The 19,914-nt window shown below is 39.9% G+C and overlaps 1 protein-coding gene across 13 annotated transcripts in view; it reads left to right on the top strand.

Moving 5' to 3' along the window:
* Positions 1–19,914, top strand: part of GPALPP1 (GPALPP motifs containing 1) — a 73,378-nt gene that overhangs the window by 13,016 nt on the left and 40,448 nt on the right. For 8 of the 13 annotated variants that reach the window (XR_006594907.1, XR_006594891.1, XR_006594892.1 and 5 more), the window contains exons 7-10: positions 6,079–6,177; positions 9,298–9,516; positions 19,110–19,227; positions 19,750–19,805. Coding sequence is in view for 2 of the 13 variants with exons in the window: in XM_045053306.1 (XP_044909241.1) it covers positions 6,079–6,177; positions 9,298–9,516 (318 nt within the window). In the remaining 11 variants the exon portion in view is untranslated. Of the gene's footprint in view, positions 1–6,078; positions 6,178–9,297; positions 9,517–10,686; positions 12,734–14,207; positions 14,224–19,109; positions 19,228–19,749; positions 19,906–19,914 lie in introns of those variants that run through there. The other 5 variants (XR_006594888.1, XR_006594890.1, XR_006594886.1 and 2 more) reach the window with 5 other exon arrangements.

Raw genomic sequence — 19,914 nt, 5'->3', positions numbered from 1 at the left:
CGACTGAGCCACCCAGGCGCCCCCCGTGTTATTCTTAAAATGTGGATGTAATGTCTCCAGATTTTAGCACCCTACCTTGCACATGTGGCAAAATTGTAAATTCTCTTTGGTCCAGAAGATTAAGGGACATCTAAGAGTTGTAATAGAAAGTTGAGGTGAACCAACACACCTGAGGCAGAAGAAGCAACAGAAAAGGTGGTGTGGGGGCACCTGGGTGGCTCAGCTGGTTGAGCATCCGACTTCAGCTCAGGTCGTGATCTCACAGTTCGTGGGTTCGAGCCCCGCATTGGGCTCTGTGCTGACAGCTCAGAGCCTGGAGCATGCTTCGGATTCTGTCTCTCCCTATCTTTGCCCCTCCCCCACTTGTGCTCGTCTCTGCCTCTAAAAAATGAATCAACCTTAAAAAAAATTTTTTTTTTTTTTATGGGGCGCCTGGGTGGCTCAGTCAGTTGGGCAGCCGACTTCGGCTCAGGTCACGATCTCGCGGTCCGTGAGTTCGAGCCCCGCGTCGGGCTCTGGGATGATGTCTCAGAACCTGGAGCCTGCTTCCGATTCTGTGTCTCCCTCTCTCTCTGCCCCTCCCTCGTTCATGTTCTGTCTCTCTCTGTCTCAAAAATAAATAAAACGTAAAAAAAAAAAATTTTTTTTTTTTTAAATTTTTTTTTTTTAAAAAGAGGTGGTGTGGAAGTAAGCCGCATGCTTTGAATGACTAGTGTTGCGGTGCCTGTCTACTCTTTCTTAACTGGTGTTTTATAAAAATAATATATTGGCATTTTTGTAATTTAGCCTTTAAGATTGTCTCCAGAAAAGACATTCCCTTGTTTGCGTGAATTTATTCGTGTCTATGTTAGTTGTGCTTTTCTCTCTCCTTCTGTTCCTCACTATAGGTAAATAGATGTCTAGCCTACAGCCAGATATGGAGGGACTCTTCTTCCGCGGAAAATATGAGAAAAATGGAGCAAATGGAAATTAGACAACCCAGTGATTTTAGGACCTGTGATTAAGTTCTTCAGATCTTTTTCTTTTCAGTACTTGAAAGTGTTTTGTTCAGTTCTACAGCAAATTCATAAAGGGATTATTAATACTCCTTAAATTTTATGGGATACTATATTTAGCATATAGTACCACAGAGGCGCCTGGGTGGCTCAGTTGGTTAAGAATCCGACTCTTAATTTTGGCTCAGGTCATGATCTCATGGTTTGTGAGTTCAGGCCCCACATCGGGCTCTGCACTGACAGTGCGGAGCCTGCTTGGGATTGTTTCTTTCCTTCTCTGTCGAAGGCTTGTTCTTCCTCTCTCTCTCTCTCTCTCTCTCTCTCTCAAAATAAATAAATAAAAACTTTAAAAAGTAGCGTATAGTACCACAGACTCATATTTATGGTATAAACTATACAGTATCGGAGAGCCATTCATTTTCTTGTGTATTTCATTCTGTGTAAAGTTTGTGACTAATTTTTGTCACAGATCTTAGCTAAATTTCCTTTTTGACAGACTTTCTCCATCTTTCCATTTTTGTTTCTTATGATGCCATCTTTTTTTTAAGCTTTTATTTAAATTCTAGTTAGTTAACCATACAGTGTATACAATATAGTGATTCAACACTTCCATACAATGCCTGGTGCTCACAAGTGCCCTCCTTAATCCCCATCACCTATTTAACCCATCCCAACACCCACTTCCCTTCTGGTAACATCAGTTCTCTAAAAGTCTGTTTCTTGGTTTGCCTCTCTTTTTTTTTTTTTTTTTTCTTCATTTGCTCATTTATTTCTTACATTATGAGTGGGGCGCCTGGGTGGCTCAGTCGGTTAGGCATCCGACTTCAGCTCAGGTCACGATCTCGTGGTCCGTGAGTTCAAGCCCCGTGTCAGGCTCTGGGCTGATGGCTCGGAGCCTGGAGCCTGCTTCTGATTCTGTGTCTCCCTCTCTCTCTGCCCCTCCCCTGTTCATGCTCTGTCTCTCTCTGTCTCAAAAATGAATAAACATTAAAAAAAAATTGCATTATGAGTGAAATCATAATGGTGTTTGTCTTTCACAGACCTATTTCGCTCAGCATAATACTCTCTAGCTCCATCCATGTTGTTGCAAATGGTAAGATTTCATTCTTTTTTTATGGCTGGGCAATATTCCATTTATATATATACCACATCTTCTTTATCCATTCATCAATTGATGGACACTTGGACTGTTTCCATAGTTTGGCTCCTATAAACATCAGGGTGCATGTATCCCTTCAAATTATTATTTTTGTATTCTTTGGATAAATACCTAGTGCGATTGCCAGATTATAGGGTAGTTCTATTTTTACCTTTCTGGGGAACCTTCATACTGTTTTCCACAGTGGCTGCACCAGTTTGCATTCCCACCAATGGGCCACCAATGGTGTAAGAAAGTTCCCCTTTCTCCACATCCTCACCAACATTTGTTGTCTCGTGTGTTGTTGATTTTAGCCATTCTGATAGGTGTGGAATATCACGTGGATTTGATTTGTATTTCCCTGATGATAAGTGATGGTGAGCATGTTTTCATGTATCTGTTGGCCAGCCATCTGTATGTCTTCTGCCCATTTTTTAATTGGATTATTTAGTTTTGGGGGGTTGCGTTTGATAATTTCTTTATAGGTTTTGGATACTAACTCTTTATCCAATATGCCATTTTCAAATATCTTCTCCCATTCCATAGGTTGCCTTTTAGTTTTGTTGATTGTTTCCTTCGCTGTGCAGAAGCTTTTTATTTTGATGTTGTTCCGGTAGTTTATTTTTTATTTTGTTTCCCTTGCAACATATCTAGAAGAAGTTGCTAAGGCCAGTGTCTAAGAAGTTACTGCTTGTGTTCTCTTCTAGAGTATTTTATTTTATTTTATTTTATTTTATTTTATTTTATTTTATTTTATTTTCATTTCATTTCATTTCATTTATTTATTTTTAGAGAGAGCATGAGAGCAAGGAAATGGGGCAAAGAAAGAGAGAGAATCTTAAGTAGGCTCCATGCTCAGCATAGAGCCTGACGTGAGGCTCAATCCCATGACCCTTAGGATCTTGACCTGAGACAAAATCAAGAATTGGACGCTGAACCGGCTGAGCCACCCAGGCACCCCTCTTCTAGGATTTTTATGGCTTCAGGTCTCCCATTTAGGTCTTTAATCCATTTTGGATTTATGTTTGTGTTTGGCGTAAGACAGTGGTTCAGGCTAATTCTATTTCATGTGGCTATCCAGTTTTCTCAGCACCATTTGTTAAAGAGACATTCCTTTTCCCTTTGGATATTCTTTCCTGCTTTGTCGAAGATTAATTGACCATATATTTGTGGGTTCATTTCTGTGATTTCTGTTCTGTTCCATTGATCGAGGTGTCTATGTTTGTGCCAGTACCATACTGTTTTGATTACTACAGCTTTGTAGTATAACTTGAAGTCTGGAGTTGTGATGCCTCCAACTTTGTTTTTGTTTTTGTTTTTGTTTTTGTTTTTGTTTCAAGGTTGCTCTGGCTCTTCGGAGTCTTCTGTGGTTCCGTACAAATTTTAGGAATGTTTGTTCGAGCTCCATGAAAAATGCTGTTGGTATTGTGATAGGGATTGCATTAAATGTGTAGATTACTTTGAGTAGTAATATTTGTTCTTCCAATCTAGGAGCCTGGAATGTCTTTCCATTTCTTTGTGTCATCTTGAATTTTTTTCATCAGTGTTCTATAGTTTTCAGAGCACAAGTTTTTCACCTCTTTGGTTAGGTTTATTCCTAGGTATCTTACTTTTTTGGCTGCAGTTGTACATGGGATTAATTCCTTAATTCCTCTTTTTCTTGCTTCATTATTGGTGTATACAAATGCAACAGATTTCTACACATTGATCTTATACTATGCGACTTTACTAAATTCATTTATCAGTTCAGTTTTTTGGTGGAGTCTTTTGGGTTTTCTATGTAGAATATCATGTCATCTGCAAAGAGTGAAAATTTCACTTCTTCCTTGCCGATTTGGATACCTTTTACTTCTTTTTGCTGTCTGATTACTGTGGCTAGGACTTCCAGTACTGTGTTGTTGAACAACAGTGGTGAGAGTGGACAACCCTGTCTTACTCCTGACGGTAGAGGAAAATCTCTGTTTTCCCCATTTAGGGTGATCTTAGCTGTGGGTTTTTCATAGATGGCCTTTATTATGTTGAGGTTATGTTCCCTCTAAACCTACTTTCTTGAGGATTTTTATCACGAACGGATGTTGTACTTTCTCAGATGCTTTTTCTGCATCTATTGAAATGATCGTATGGTTCTTACCCTTTCTTTTATTAATGTGATGTCTCACCCTGATTGATTTGCAAATACTGAGCCACCTTTGCAACCCAGGAATAAATCTCACTTGATCATAGTGAATGATTTTTCTCATGTATTGTTGGATTCAGTTTGCTAGTATTTTATTGAGAATCTTTACATCTATGTTCATCAGGGATATTGGCTTATAGTTCTCTTTTTTAGTGGTGTCTTTATTTGGTTTTGGTATCAGGGTAATGTTGGCTTCATGGAATGAATTTGGAAGTTTTCTTTTCTGTTTTTTGGAATAGTTTGAGAATAGGTATTAATTCTTCTTTAAATGTTAGGTAGAGGGTGGCTAACCTGGGTGGCTCAGTTAAGCCTCTGCCTCTTGATTTCAGTTCAGGTCATGATCTCATGGTTTGTGAGATTAAGCCCCATGTTGGGCTCCTTCCTGACAGCACAATCCATTTGGAATTCTCTCTCTCCCTCTCTCACTGTCCCTTCCCCGCTCGGACACTTTTTCTCTCAAAGTAAATAAACATTGTTTTAAAATAAATAAATAAATAAAATTCGCTGACATCTATTATTACCTTACCTCCCAGTCTTAATTAGATCTGTTAACTCTTAAATATTAAATGGTCAGGTTTTTATCACCATTTTACCATAATATCATTTTCCCCTTAATATTAATAAACGAAAGCATGTTTTCTAGGAAAATTTTTATGAGAAAATAAGAACTGAGCTATGCCTATGTTTTTAACATACTTTAGCAAATGCAGTGTTGTTTTGTACATGTGTTTTAAGTAGGCTCCACACCCAATGTGGGGCTTGAACTCAAACCCTAAGATCAAGAGTCATGTGTTCTACCAACTGAGCCCGCTAGGAGCCCCTGTTTTGTATATTATTAAGATAAACATTATAGATGACCTTTTTGTTTTTTTTAAGCAGATAACAATATTAAAATATGCTTTGAGAACAGTGCTTTTAAGTTGTTTTTATGTGGGCTTTTCTCATCCCTGGTTTGGACTGTATTCTCTAGAATTTTTTTTTCTAATTAAAATTTGTTGGAAATCTATCTAAGTACTTCATCTTGTGTATACACTATTGTTAATTTTTTTTTTAAGTTCGAATTCCAGTTGTTCGTTGTTGGTATATTTTGTATATTGACCTTGTATCCTGCAGCTTTGATCTAGTGTACTTTCTTATTAGTTCCAGGAGTATTTTCATGGATGCTTTGGAGTTTTCTACATAAATAGTCATGTCATCTGTGAATAAAGATACTTTTATTATTTCTTTTCCAAACTGTAAACCTTTTCTTTTTATTTATTTTTTTCCCTCAAGCATGATATTACTACTTTTAAAAACAGATAATGTAAGATTTCTTTTCTATTTTTTTAAGGCTTTATTTTTAAGTAATCTGTATATCCAAGGTGGGGCTCAGACTTACAACCCTGAGCTCAAAAAGTCACATGCTCTACCCACTGAGCCAGCCAGGTGCCCCTCTCAGATTTCTTTTAAAGCCTAATTTCCTCTCCTACAATTCATCATTATTTGTCAAACTCCTTTGTGAATTTGACACACACAACTAAGTAAATAGGTTTTTCTATTGATCTGAATAGGTTTTCTTCTTGTTTTCAAGAAAATCACTGAGTAGAACATGAACTGATCCCTTACCAACTCTATTCATATTCCTCGTGGAAAAGATTCAACAAACTTACTCTAGTCTCTTATTTAGTCAATCTGAGTAAAAATAATAGTATTTCTGTTTTGTTTTGTTTTGTTTTTTTTTTACTTAACTATATGGTTCAGTAATGTGTTAACCTGTGTTCATTCGTCAGGAAACACAAGAAGCAAGGAAGTCATTCAATAAGAAGGATGAAGAACATATATTGTCAGGAAGGGAAAAGAGATTGGCTGAGCAGGTGTCCTCATACAATGTGAGTAAGAATAAAATATATAAGCTTTTCTTTTTTTGTATCCTTCAATGCTCTTCTTATATTTTCTTTCTTGTTTCTCATTCTTTTATATGTCTTCCTTTTTACCTCAGTGTTTTTCTGTACATCTGCCCTTAGAAATATTCCATTCTGTTGTATAATGTATAGTTATATAAAATCCTTTTTATAGGCTTTTTGTAGGATTTTTTCATGTATTCATGTAATGTTTTCAGTTTGTAGTTTAATGAAGGAAGGAAGGAAGGAAGGAAGGAAGGAAGGAAGGAAGGAAGGAAGGAAGGAAGGAAGGAATCATGTTTACATAAAGAAGTGGATGAGAATGCAATGCAGTTCATTATAGCGATCCATTCAATTCTTTTTTTTTTTTTTTTAATTTTTAACATTTATTTATTGTTGAGAGACAGAGAGACACAGAGCATGAGCAGGGGAGGGGCAGAGAGAGGAGGAGACCTAGAATCTGAAGCAGGCTCCAGGCTCCAAGCTGTCAGCACAGAGCCTGACGTGGGGCTCGAACTCACAAACTGTGAGATCATGACCTGAGCTGAAGTCAGACGCTTAACTGACTGAGCCACTCAGGTGCCCCTCCATTCAATTCTTTAAACAATTTCTGAGTTATTTACTTAAACCTCATAGAGATCTGTTAACAGAAATTATTAATGATCTCTCAACTGTCAACTCATTAGGACCTCCTTCAGTATTTTTCACACTGGTCCAGTTACTTTATTTTCTTAATTTTTCTTTCTGGATCTATATAATGAGAATAACTTTTAGTTTGCGGAGGTAATGTGAAGATTACATTATAGTAAATGATCAGTAAATCTGACACATGGCATTTATGAGTGATTCTTATATACCTGACACTACTAAATCCTTTTTAATTACGTCATTTAACTCCTCCCCACCCAAATATTTGAAAATAATTACTACCATTTTACAGCTGATAAAATGAAGTTCAAATTGTTTCACCAAGGTTACCAGTGTTGAAACTAGCAGGACCACCATTGCAACCCAGATTTTTCTGAATCCAGAACTTAAGTTCCTATTTCTCCACACAATATGTATTGAGAGCTTATTTTTTCTTAGCAATAACTAATGAATGTTTTAAATTTCCTTCAATTTTCCTGAAAATAAAGAATTAGAAAGCATTTGACTTGCATATCTATTTTTTTCTAAAAGATTTGACCAAGATTTATGAAATGAGTGAGAGGGATTGAGAAGATGGAAATAGTGGTAATTCAAATAAATACTCAACTAACATAACATCTTTTGTACATTCTGGTAAAACCTGCAGCTCCAGATTGAGCTTATTCAATTGATAGGGAGTAACTACCATATAACCTAATTGACAAACTCAGTTCTGGTTTGTCAAATCAGCCAAGTAAGACTTACTTTCTATCAGAAACTCTCACTTCATTTTTCCATTCAAATAGATGTGTCCCTGATAATTCCAGTGGCACTTCTGAGTTCTAAAGTAGATAGATATCATGAGTTTGTCTCCTGGATGAAATAAGATGCTACCATTTTTAACGTTTCTTACCAACACCTTTTTCTGTTGCTTTCACAGAGCTCTTTTTACTTCTTTGCTCTCACATTTTTTAACAAGGTAGGGCCTGGAAGAGATGTGGTTGCTAAGCGAAACTTGCCCTTTCTTCCATTGCCCGTCTATTCAGTGTCTGCACACAGATCATTCCAACAAAAAGCAAAACATCAATTTCCGAGGGACACCACACACTTAAGAGAAATTTGTTTCAGACACAGAACACAGAGCCCTCCTGGGCTTACAGTTCCTCAGTCAGAGGAAGTTCCCTCGTATTTCACATTTTTTGTTTGAAACCATGGAGACTTGCTCTCCTAGGCAGTATTCTTACAGGGAGATTCTGAGAGGCCTCTCCCTTGTTAAATGGCAGAGGGCTATAATAAAAGGGGAGAGATCAAGATAAAAAGAGGGGTGCCTGGGGGGCTCGGTCCGTTGGGCATCTGACTTCAGCTCAGGTCACGACCACTCAATCAGTGAGTTCGAGCCCTGCATTAGGCTCTGTGCTGACAGCTCAGAACCAGGAGCCTGCTTCGGATTCTGTGTCTCCCACTCTCTCTCTGCTGCTCCCCCACTTGTGCTCTGTCTCTCTCTCTCAAAAATGAATAAACGTTAAAAAAAAATTTTTTTAGAGAGAGAAAAAGATGCATCATCAACCAAATCAATTTGAAGTGAGGTTACATGAAGAAGTTGAGAGTTGTGGGTGGATAATCTTAAAATTAGCCATACCTTCCCACCATGTGTAATCCACTCTCTGTAGTCCCCGGGCCCGCATATGCCCCGTGCCCCACTTTGCAAGCTGCCGGTCTACACTGCCTACCTCTGCTGCTGCTTTCCACTCCCTGCTTCTTCAGTCTAGGGCCCTTCTGTCTTGTACTCCAGTCAATACTGAGAAGTCTACAATGAATCTCTAACTGATGAAGCCAGTTGCCTTTGCCCAGACCTCATCCTACTAGATATATTTGAAAATGTGAGCACCTGTCCCAGCTAAGAAGAAAGAAAATAAGGGATGTCGGAGAAAGAACAAAACTGAAAGGAACAGAACTCTCTTAGTGTATGGAATATGCCACTGTATAACCTGAACAGGCCTTGAATTTGATCGCTTCCGTGCCATTACTTTTCCGGTTTGCCCTTGTTCTCGCTTCAGCCTGGCAGGGCCCTTCCTATTCCCGTCCGCTCGTTCGGGTTTCACAGACCCACGCATCCGTGAAACTCTAACCAGGCTCCTAGGCAGCGATGGACTTGCTCTTCCTCTCTCAGCCGTGTTCTTGGTTTGGACTTTGTGGCACATCGCAGGATGCTTCTCATTATGGTTATTTAAGCATGTGTTCCCCCTCTGTCTTGCTTGTGAGTGTGTGTGGCGGTAGTTAGTAGATACCTTCATTTTGGCTGATTGAATTTGCCCCTGCTACGTATGTGCTTCATAGATGCTGTCTTGGTTTTGGCAAAAATTGTTAGGGTTTGTAAAAAGCCCTCTCTAGTGTTCGTCATAATCATTCTGTTCATGATCGTATTCTGTCCGTAGTCTATACCAACAAAGATTTTCACTTCTACTCTCTTGCTCTCCCCAGGAATCAAAAAGATCAGAATCTCTTATGGACATTCATCATAAGAAATTAAAGACTAAGGCTGCTGAAGAGAAAAATAAGCCCCAAGAACGAATACCATTTGATCGTGATAAGGATCTCAAAGTTAATCAGTTTGATGAAGCTCAGAAAAAAGCCCTGATAAAGAAATCTAGAGAACTAAACACCAGATTTTCACACGGCAAAGGCAGTATGTTTTTATAAGTAAGTATACTTCAGTGAGGTATAGTTTCAAACTGATGAACTTGAACTTTTCTATATAATCTGTTATCTGCGAATGATTGCATGTAAAAATCTATTCCCTTTTATAATAAAGTAGATTATAAACCTTAAAATCTTTTTCTATAAGTAAACGGTGATTTTTTTTTTTTTTTAATATTCAGCCTTGTGTGATAAAAAATGTAGTTTACTGGAAAAGTAGCCTTGTCCTCATAATAACCTAACCAGGCATTGCCATTAAAGACACTAAAATTTAAGTTTAGTTTAGAAGAAATGGCAAAGGAAAGAGTGGTTTGAGGCTGGGGTAAATGTGCATGCTTTTTTTGTTTTTTTTTAAGTTTATTTATTTTGAGAGACAGAGAGAGGATCCCAAGCAGGCTCTGCGGTGACACAGGGCTCGAACCCATAAACCACGAGATCACTACCTGAGCCAAAATCAAGAGTCAGATGCTTAACCTGCTTAGCCACCCAGGCACCCGAATATGCATGCTTTTTTAAAGAATGGACAAAGGAAATGTGTTTGCAGTCTCTGTGTTAAATACGATCATAGGACGTGTTTAGTGCTTTGAAAGCTTCTCTGTGAGTTAAGGTTCAAAATGATTACATCCTTCATCCATAGCCCAATCTGACAAGGGCTCATAATGGTGATTAAGGAATTATGTAAAAGCTGAGGTTGCTTCTTAAAACCTTTATCATTTTTAATTGTATGAAACCGACATCCATATTGAATTGTGGCTTTAAAGGAAAATACAGGAGTGCCCGCTGGCTCAGTCAGTGGAGTATGCGACTCTTGATCTCAGGGTTGTGAGTTTGAGCTCTACACTGGGTGTAGAGGTTACCTAAAAATAAAATCTTGGTGTGCCTGGGGGGCTCAGGCAGTTAAGCCTCTTACTCTTGATTTGGGCTCAGGTCATGATCTCAAAGTTTGTGGGTTTAAGCCCTGTGTTGGGCTCTGCACTGGTCACGCAGAGCCTGCTTGAGGTTCTCTCTTTCCCTCTGTCTGCCCCTCCCCTGCTCTCTCTCTCTCTCTCTCTCTCTCTCTCAAAATAAATAAACTTTAAAAAATAATAATAAAATCTTAAAAATAATAAAGGAAAATATAGTTAAAGTTAGAAATATTTTCCAACTTACTGAACTTTCTTATTCTTACTGCAGGGGGATTTCCCTGTGCAATGAAGAAAAGTTGAAGAATACTCTATTATCTGTCTGTCCACCTTCATTCCTTTGTTTTGAGTTTAAGATTGGAGATTATTTTAGTCTTAAAAACCATACAAACTTACCTTGTGCTGTCCTTTACCTTGTCCTTTAAAGTCACGTGGAAACCTAAAGTCAGTATTTCTTACGTGGAATAGAATTTCATGTGCTTTTGGCTTCTGATGAAGTGTGGGCTTTTCTTCAAGTAATTATTTTGAGGATTTCCCCCCATCTCCTAATTTGTGTGACGTCTCTTAAGTACCCTCTAAGGTCTGGTCAGGACTATCCGCTAAGTCTCCACAAGAGCTTAGACTTCCTCGTGAGATACTATTAACCTGCCCTGGAGTAAGTGTGTCAGGTCCTTGCAGTAAATCCATAAATTGGAAGTTGTTTGGGTTTTCCCTCTAAACTTCAGCCAGTGAATGCACATTTACAAATAGAGGGTTTGGAGGTTTTGTCCTGTTAACATTTTGCTTGTTTGGGCAAATGGGGCTTTTTGTCTGTTGTTTGGGTTTTTGTTTTTTCGTTGGTTGGTTGGTTGGTTGGTTGGTTGGTTGGTTGGTTGGTTTTTAAGTCAGAAAGAGGGACCTCTGCATTGGCTCATGTGCTAAGGAAAAACTATTTCGATTTTTCCAATTTTAATAAGTATTTCTAGGGGAGGCAATCTGAGGGACAAAATATGCCATTAACCATTAACAGTGTGAAGCCTAGGACTTGGTCTCTATGGTCTCAATCAAAGCTTTCTAAGTCTTTGAACTTTGCTTTGAGATGATCTAACTTAACCCATTTGTATTTAACAGATTTTAGCTAATTTATTGGGGACTGATCTTTTATATCAATCATGAATATTTTTTTTAAAAAATCAAAATTAGCCCAGAATACAAAAATATAAATGGAAACTCTAATCATAACCACTCTAATGAAAGTATATTAGTTTGTAATGCTTTAGGTACTGTTTCTTAAAATGTCAAATAGAGCATTCTAAATAGTTAAAGCCTAAATCCAAGTCCTCTAAATTATGTTTTCTTACAGAGTAATTCTGATTGTTCACTAGTTCTGTGTCCTAGTTTTGATGAAGTATGAGGAGTTTTGTTTTCTGTGGGGAAAAAGAACACAAACCAGAGACTAGGTGGGAAGTGTGGGGTTTTAATGGAAAAAATTCTGATTCCTAGGGTTTTTTTTAGGCGTCATGAAAATTGAGTGAACTGTTCAGATTATGGCACAAATCAGTCTTCTTTACTCTCTTATAATACCAGTGTAAGATATTATAGCCTACTCGAGGAGTGTTGCTATTAAATAGATGAATTAAGGGTGCCTGCGTGGCTCAATCAGTTAAGCGTTGGGCTTTGGCTCAGGTCATGATCTCGCAGTTCATGAGATTGAGCCCCACGTTTGGGCTCTGTGCTGACGGTGCAAAGCCTGCTTGGGATTCTCTCTCTCCCTCTCTCTCTGCTCCTTCCCTGGTCGCACACACGTGCTCTCGCTCTCAAAGATAAATAAACTTCAAAAAAAAAAAAAAAAGATGAATTATTCTCCTAAGGAAATTGTAAAAGCTTCTTGTCTAAGCAACATTGAACTAAAGATGTCATTTTTAGTGGGTAATGCCTTCTGGACACAAAACTTTGTGTAAAAGCATCCATTGCTCTCATTTAATTTGGTTATATTTCTTTCCTTGGTGAAATGAAGAAATGTTTTCCAGTTCCTCCTCCTTAAATAAATTTCTAACATTATGTCTTAGGGAAACTTGGTATTTTTTAAAGTAAAAATGTCATCATTGGTTACTTATTTTTCCTTGCTTTATTCATCTTTTTAAAGAGATAGGATGTTTCTGTATCGCATATTTACTATTTTTTTCTCTCACCCTTGAAGTGTCTTTGTCCTTAACAAAAGGAAGAAAAACCTTTTCTTTCTGCATAATGCCTTCCATAAGTTGCCAGCTTACTGCCACTTTAGATGTAATGCTCTTTCATGCCACCTGAGGACAATTTTAATAAAATATAAGGCCAGACCAGAGGCTTTTTTGTCCCTCTGAGAGATTAAGCCCAATATAACAACACTGATAATAAAAGAACAGAGTTGCTATTTACACAGGATACAAAGGTGCTCATGTCAGCCCCTCCCCCTTCCAAAATGGTAAAAAGCCTAATTAAATCAAGTCTCCATCCATCTGGAGGGAAATTGGCATTGTTGACATCTTCTAGTAAGAACTTTTTAATTACCTACATTTCTTGGTCAAGTTTTATAGAACCATGACGTCTTTTGAAACTTAAAAATGAAGAGGGGCGCTTGGGTGGCTCAGTTGGTTAAACGTCTGACTCTTGACTTTGGCTCAGGTCATGATCTCACGGGTTCATGAGATTGAGCCCTGAGTTGGGCTCTGCGCTGACAGCACAGAGCCTGTTTGGGATCCTCTCTCTGCCTCTCCCCTGCTTTCATGCACATGTACACACACTCGCTCTCTCTCGCTCTCTCCTCTCTCTTCTCTCACAAGCTCTCTGAAAATAAATAAATAAACTAAAAAAGATGAAGAAGAAAAAAGCAATACTAAGTTCAAAAGGTGAAGCAGATACTCCAACTTTCTTTATTGTTGAAGGTGATATCTAAGTTCAGTGTATCTGAAATTATATGATTTTTGTCTGCCTGTATAAATTGTCATCTGAGATAGATTTAGTTGCTTCCACTAGTAACCACAAAAAAAAAAAAAAAAAAAAAAAGCCATGGTCTTATTAAGAGTTTTTAATCGTGTTTGGGTGTAGCAACCATTTGACATTTAATTTATCTCTTGAAATTTTAATGGTTCTATGAATTAACGACTTGTTTTAGAAGTGAGATTGAGATTTACCTGGTACTGAGGCTTACATGCTCCAGAATAGATTAATACTTATTCTATAAATTATTTGGTCCCCAAACATTATGACGCTTTATATTTCTTACATAGGGTGGATAATGTTAATATTATTACTCAGAAATGTGTGATCTTGGGAGATAGTTTTCTAACTATTTACAAGAGTCCTTGTCATGTCTCTTTCACTTCTTCCATGGTACTAAGTATTGTTAGAAAACAATTCACTGTTAATGTATCTGAGAAGAAGAATTAACATAGAGAGAAGTGGTCAGAGATAGTGCCTGTGCTAACGTCAATGCCAAATCTCCTCTATCATGATAGTAATTTTACTTTGGCCTTGAATGGCATCATGAGATTTAAGTATGCAGTTAGAGGTCATGTATTTCCTATTATAGGACAGGTGTATGTTTTTGTGGCTTAAAAAATTGTTTAACTGTGACTGTATTATGTACAAAATCAAAGAGCTATCCACTGCCTCTTTGAATCTTTTCATTTTGAGCTTTACAATAAAAGACTTTTTAGAAAAGAATTCCTGATGTATAATTTTTTATGTACAAATAAAGTTTCATCTATATCTCAGGAGTTGTGGTCTTCTATTTTTGTTTTGTTTTGTTTTAATGTTTCTTTTATTTTTGAGAGAGAGCACGCGCAGGGGAAGGCAGAGAGAGGAAGACAAAGGATCCGAAGCAGGCTCCACACTGACAGCAGGGAGCCCCGATGTGGGGCTCGAACTCACGAACACAAGATCATGACCTGAGTTGAAGTTGGTTGCTCAACTGACGGAGCCACCCAGGTGCCCCAATTTTTGTTTTGCTTAAATATTATTAATTCATCTGGAGCAGGCAATATTAGTAAAGAGACTATTTCACAAAAATCTACTCTGGCCAACCAGAACATTTTAGGAAGATGGCTCACTTACCAGGTTTTCCTTATCCCAACATAACTACAAATAGTAATATTCCTTAGAAATTTAAGACAAATTGGAAATGCTTTTAAGAGCACCGTGGCACAAGAGGGGTCATCCTGGGTTATAACTAAGATTCCATTGTTCTGCATGTTGTAAGGTTCTATAACAGTTGGTGGTGTTTTCAGGAGTGTTTTATTAGCAGATTGTTTTTTCTTTCTCTCCTTTCCAAATGTTTTGCAAAAGCATGTATTCTTTTATAATTTGGAGTGGGGCATTATCCCCCCTTTTTTCAAGTCCTAATTTTGTATTACATATGCTTCTTTAGGGAAAGCAATAAGGAAAGTCTCTCTGAGATATCATTTAAGCTGAAACCTAAAAAATGAAAAAGGTTTGGGGCACCCGGGTGGCTCAGTTGGTTCAGTGACCGACTCAAGTCCTGATCTCACAGTTCATGAGATCGAGCCCCGAGTCAGGCTCCGCACTGAGAGCATGGCACCTGCTTAGGATTCTCTCTCTTCTCCTCTCTCTCTGCCCCTCCCCCACTCACACTCTCTCAAGATAAGTAAACTTTAAAAAAAAGAAAGAAAGGAAAAGGTGCTAACAGTGTGAAAAGTGACTGACCGCACAGGCAAAGGCCTTGAAGTGTTAATTCTGAGGTGTTTGAAGAACTGCACCAGTGTGGGTGGTATGTAAGAACTATGGGGGCCAGGGGCGCCTGGGTGGCTCAGTCGGTTGGGCGTCCGACTTCAGCTCAGGTCACGATCTCACAGTCCGTGAGTTCGAGCCCCGCGTCAGGCTCTGGGCTGATGGCTCAGAGCCTGGAGCCTGCTTCCAGTTCTGTGTCTCCCTCTCTGCCCCTCCCCCGTTCATGCTCTGTCTCTCTCTGTCTCAAAAATAAATAAACGTTAAAAAAAAAAAATTAAAAAAAAAAAAAAAAGAACTATGGGGGCTTAGGGTTGGTCCTTGCTACCGGTGCTAGGAATCCCACATAAGGGCATCTAACCCAGTTTTAGTAGATCGAAGGAAGCCTCCCAGAGGAGAATATACTTTAGCCAAGTCATAAACACCAGAGAGGAGTTACCTAGATGGATTCTAATACCAAAAATCTGCCCACCTGGCCTTCTAGAATTTCCCAAACATGCCTGAGTTCACCCTTTAGGCCCTTGTTCTGAAGACTGTATGTACTCCATTAATAATGGTCATCAGCAGAAAATCAGTGCATTGAACTTGTGCCCACACCTGTCACCGAAACTGTAATTATTTTAAGCAGATCTGGGTTTTTCTCTTTTGTCAAAATGTGTTATAAATTATTATGCATTTCCTTCTCCTAGGCCTAATTATTAAGGATTATGTACATTCTTTTAAAGAGCTCAATAGCACCAGAGGAATGCAACAGATACCAATTGAGTAATTAATCTTTAGAGTTCCAGGACATGGAAGAACATTTTCATTTAGGGACAAGAATACAGTAAATCCATCTATTTCTTAATTTGTAATCCTTGAGCCACCATCAAAATCACCTGAGGTCGGGGGGCCGCTTGGGTGGCTTAGTCGGTTAAGCCTCAGACTCTTGGTTTTGGCTCAGGGCATGATCTCACGGTCATTGGAGAGTTCAAGTTCAAGCCCCACGTTGGGCTCTGCGCTGACAGCGAGGAGCCTGCTTGGGATTTCTCTCCCTCCCTCTCGACCCCTCCCCTGCTCATGCTCGCCCTGGCTCTCTCTCTTTCCTTCTCTCTCTCAAAAGATGAATAAATAAACTTAAAAGGCATGGTGGGGAGCCTGGGTAGCTCAGTTTGGTTGGGCATCCAACTTCAGCCCAGGTCATGATCTCACCGCTCATGAGTTTGAGGCTCTGTGCTGACAGTTCAGAGTCTGGAGCCTGCTTCAGATTCTGTGTCTCCCTCTCTCTCTCTCTCTGCCCCTCTTTTCGCATTCTATGTCTTCCTCTCAAAAGTAAATAAACATTAAAAAAAATTTTTTTAAGACAAAATTTTCAAGAACTTATGCTAAAATACTAAAAAGAACTTCAAAATTCATTTCCAAGTCTCTCTGATAAGCACCTTTTTTCCTGTCCAGCCCTTCCATTTGGTTTCTTTAGGATGAGGTCAGGTTGGACAAACAGGCCATAAGATAAGGTATTTAGTTGTAAAGTTTTCTCTTCATACCGTCCATGTGCTGAGACAAAAACAAATGTGCTCCTTTTATCACTGGGCACAAATGCCCTCACTAACAAGTTATGCTAATTAAGAGCATAAACATTGGAAACAGCAGCCTGGAATCCAATCCTGGCCCTGCCACTGGCTGTATAGACTCGAGAAAGTTCCTTAAGCTGTCTCAGCAGTAATTGGTCTTAAGATGAAACCAATAATACCTCACAGGGTGTTACGAGGATTACAGAAGATGATACATAGAAACAGCACGAAATCCAGCAATAAATGATGGTTATGACTGTAGACCCCTGGATAATAAGCCCACTCAGACAACTTTTGGAGACAGATCTGCTTACTTCTTACGATCTCAGAATAGTCCTATATTTACCAGGACTCTTGGCAACAAGTGAGAGAAGACTAATTCAAACTGGCTTAAGCAAAAAAGGATAATTTATCCCTTCGTTTAATACAAAGTCCAGAGGGTAGCCCTGGCTTTAGAGACAACTGGATCTGAATGCCTAAACTATGCCATCAGGATTCTGTCCCTGTCCCTCAGCCAGCTTTCCTTTGTGTGGACTTCATCATTAGGTGGGCTTCCTAGTCGATGACAGATGTGGATAGCGGCACCTCTAACATGACATCCTACCATCTTAGCAACCCAATGAGAAGAAAACTTATTAAATCCAGCCAAAGCCCAAGGACTGATGCCAACTGGCTGTAAGGACATGCTATGGTCATTTGTTCATCGATCATATGGTCAGGAGACACAATACCCGATGACCCAGGCTGGTTCGCACCCCCTCTTGTGGAGCTAAACCCTCCCCAACCACACAGACTTCAAAGTTGGGAGGGCAGTTCCCTAAAAGAGAATGAAGGTGCTGTAGCTGGAAACAAGGTGGCACACGCTACAAAGGCAGAAACATCTGATGCTTGCTTTAGCCCTCATCTGTTTTCATCCCCACCAATTTTCTAATGAGAAAACCAGTGGTCTGCCAAAATGGGATATCACCACCTACCTGTCAGTTCTCCCCAGGTTATCAGTATTAGTGCCTGGCCATTGTGAACCTCCTTTTCATCAGTTATCGTCTAGTCCAGGTCTCAGGGTTATGAGTCTGTGTTGGGGGAAGCGGGGGGAGGGCGCATCCATGCACTGAAGTGCTTTAGAGATGCCGGAGACAGGTAAGGTTCCGCCCAGTTAGACAGCTCTGTGTGTCTCCTACTTACTGGCTTCCATCGCATCCTCTGGATAATACAATTCAATACACAATACAATTCAAAATGATTCATTTAGCCTTTTCTATTTACAAACAAGACGAGAAAAAAGAAATGAAAAAATGTGAGGAATTGCCAGCTTCAACCCAATCAATAACAAGGAAGCTTGCCTGACATTGCTAATTAATCATGTATCTTGGATAGAAGGTGTTCAGTGTCTGGGGCAGCTTGTGAGAGGGGTTAACCAAAGTTGGGGCCACAAACCCCCAAGTCATAAAACGAGGTGGAGTCAAGAAGGGAGATGGGAGAGTCTCACATTCCTCTCCTGAGCACTGGAGGTCTGGGTCTGGAGAAGTGCCAGGGGTAGTGGCTGCATAGCGGCCCCCAAAAGTCACATCTACCCGGAGCATCAGAATGTGACTGGTTTGGAATAAGGGTCTTTGCAGATGTAATTAGACTCGGGATCTCAAGATGAGATCATCCTGGATTTAGGGTGGGTTCCATCCAACGACAGGTACCCTTCTTAGCGGAAGTGATACTCTCCACAAGCCAAAGGAACTTTACAAGCCACCAGAAGTTGTAAGAGGCGAGGAACAATTCTCCCCTGGAGACTTCAGAGGAAGCGTGGCCCTGCTGACACCTTGAGTTCGGACTTCTGGCCTGGGTTTTCTTTTTCTTACGTAGGTAACGATTTCTCAATGAGCTGTATTTGTACTGCCTCCCGAGCAGTTGCACTTCGATGGGGGCAGCAATCACATCAATTTGGGTGTTAATAATACAAATTATACTTTATTAGAGTATGAGCTTTGAATTCCCCGTTATAAAGCAGAAGAGGGTTCAGGAGTCGTTTAGACCGACGCACCGTGTAGCTGTAGCCAAAAGGACACATTTTTTTTTTTTTTAAAGCTCGTGGAGTACTGCATGACGTAAGAGAGAAAAGAGATACAAGGAAAGAAAAAAAAAAGAGGTGCTACATTTGTATTTTATATCTTTTTTTAACGTTTATTTATTTTTGGGACAGAGAGAGACAGAGCATGAACGGGGGAGGGGCAGAGAGAGAGAGGGAGACACAGAACCGGAAACAGGCTCCAGGCTCTGAGCCATCAGCCCAGAGCCCAACGCGGGGCTCGAACTCACGGACCGCGAGATCGTGACCTGGCTGAAGTCGGACGCTTAACCGACTGCGCCCCCCAGGCGCCCAAGAGGTGCTACATTTGGACAAACCCGCCGTGTGCCTGCCCAGAAAACGGTTTCTTGTTCTAATTTCTAGGCCTCAAGAAAAGACAGGAGAGAAGAGGGTCTAGAGAAGAACTGAATCGATGAACTCCTGACTACAAATATTGATCGAGCTTCCCATGGTGTGTGAGACACTGGTCTAGAGATATAAAGTAAGATGTGGTCCTCAATGTCACAGTCTCACAGGAGAGACAGCACAGCTGTAATAATGCAGGGCGGGGGGCACAGGACAGAAATGCACGGGAAACTGCGAGACCACAGAGGAGAGGCCCCCGACCTGCTGAGAGCAAGGGAGGGGGCACCAGGGTGCTGGAGTGTGGTGTTGCTGCTGCCCTGTGTGGGCCTAAGAGCGAGAGAGGCCAGTGTGAAAGGCAGGAGGCGTGGAGGGGAGGGGAAGGAAGAGTAAGTAACTCAGAGAAAATAATCCGGCAGAAAGGCTGGAGTGAAAGGGTGATGTATGGGACTGGCTTTGAAGAAACAGGAAGGGGTTATGGAGATATATATATATATATATATATATATATATATATATATATATATATAAGTTTTTAGGTAAAAGTTAAAAAGCTCAAGGAGATTATACCTAGCATACTCGATTTGCTGAGGGAGAAGTTTTCTGACCTTTTGGGGTGTTGGGAATCTGATGAACACTGTGGGTATTTCACTTCTCACAGATTTTGACACAGAACTTCTGTGAACCAGCCTCTTGAATCCCTACCGTGGACTCCGGGTGAGCACCTGCCGTCTACCCAGATGAGACAGGCCGTTGGCTGGGAGGAAGGGGCCAGAGCCTGGGAGGTTTGGAACGAACACCGAGGGGCAAGTGAGAGGTACCTAAA

The sequence above is a fragment of the Felis catus genome, chromosome A1, assembly GCF_018350175.1.
Source record: "Felis catus isolate Fca126 chromosome A1, F.catus_Fca126_mat1.0, whole genome shotgun sequence".
Lineage (NCBI taxonomy): Eukaryota > Metazoa > Chordata > Mammalia > Carnivora > Felidae > Felis > Felis catus.
The sequence above is the reverse complement of the archived record's forward strand: the minus strand, read 5'-3'. Positions and strand labels throughout refer to the sequence as shown.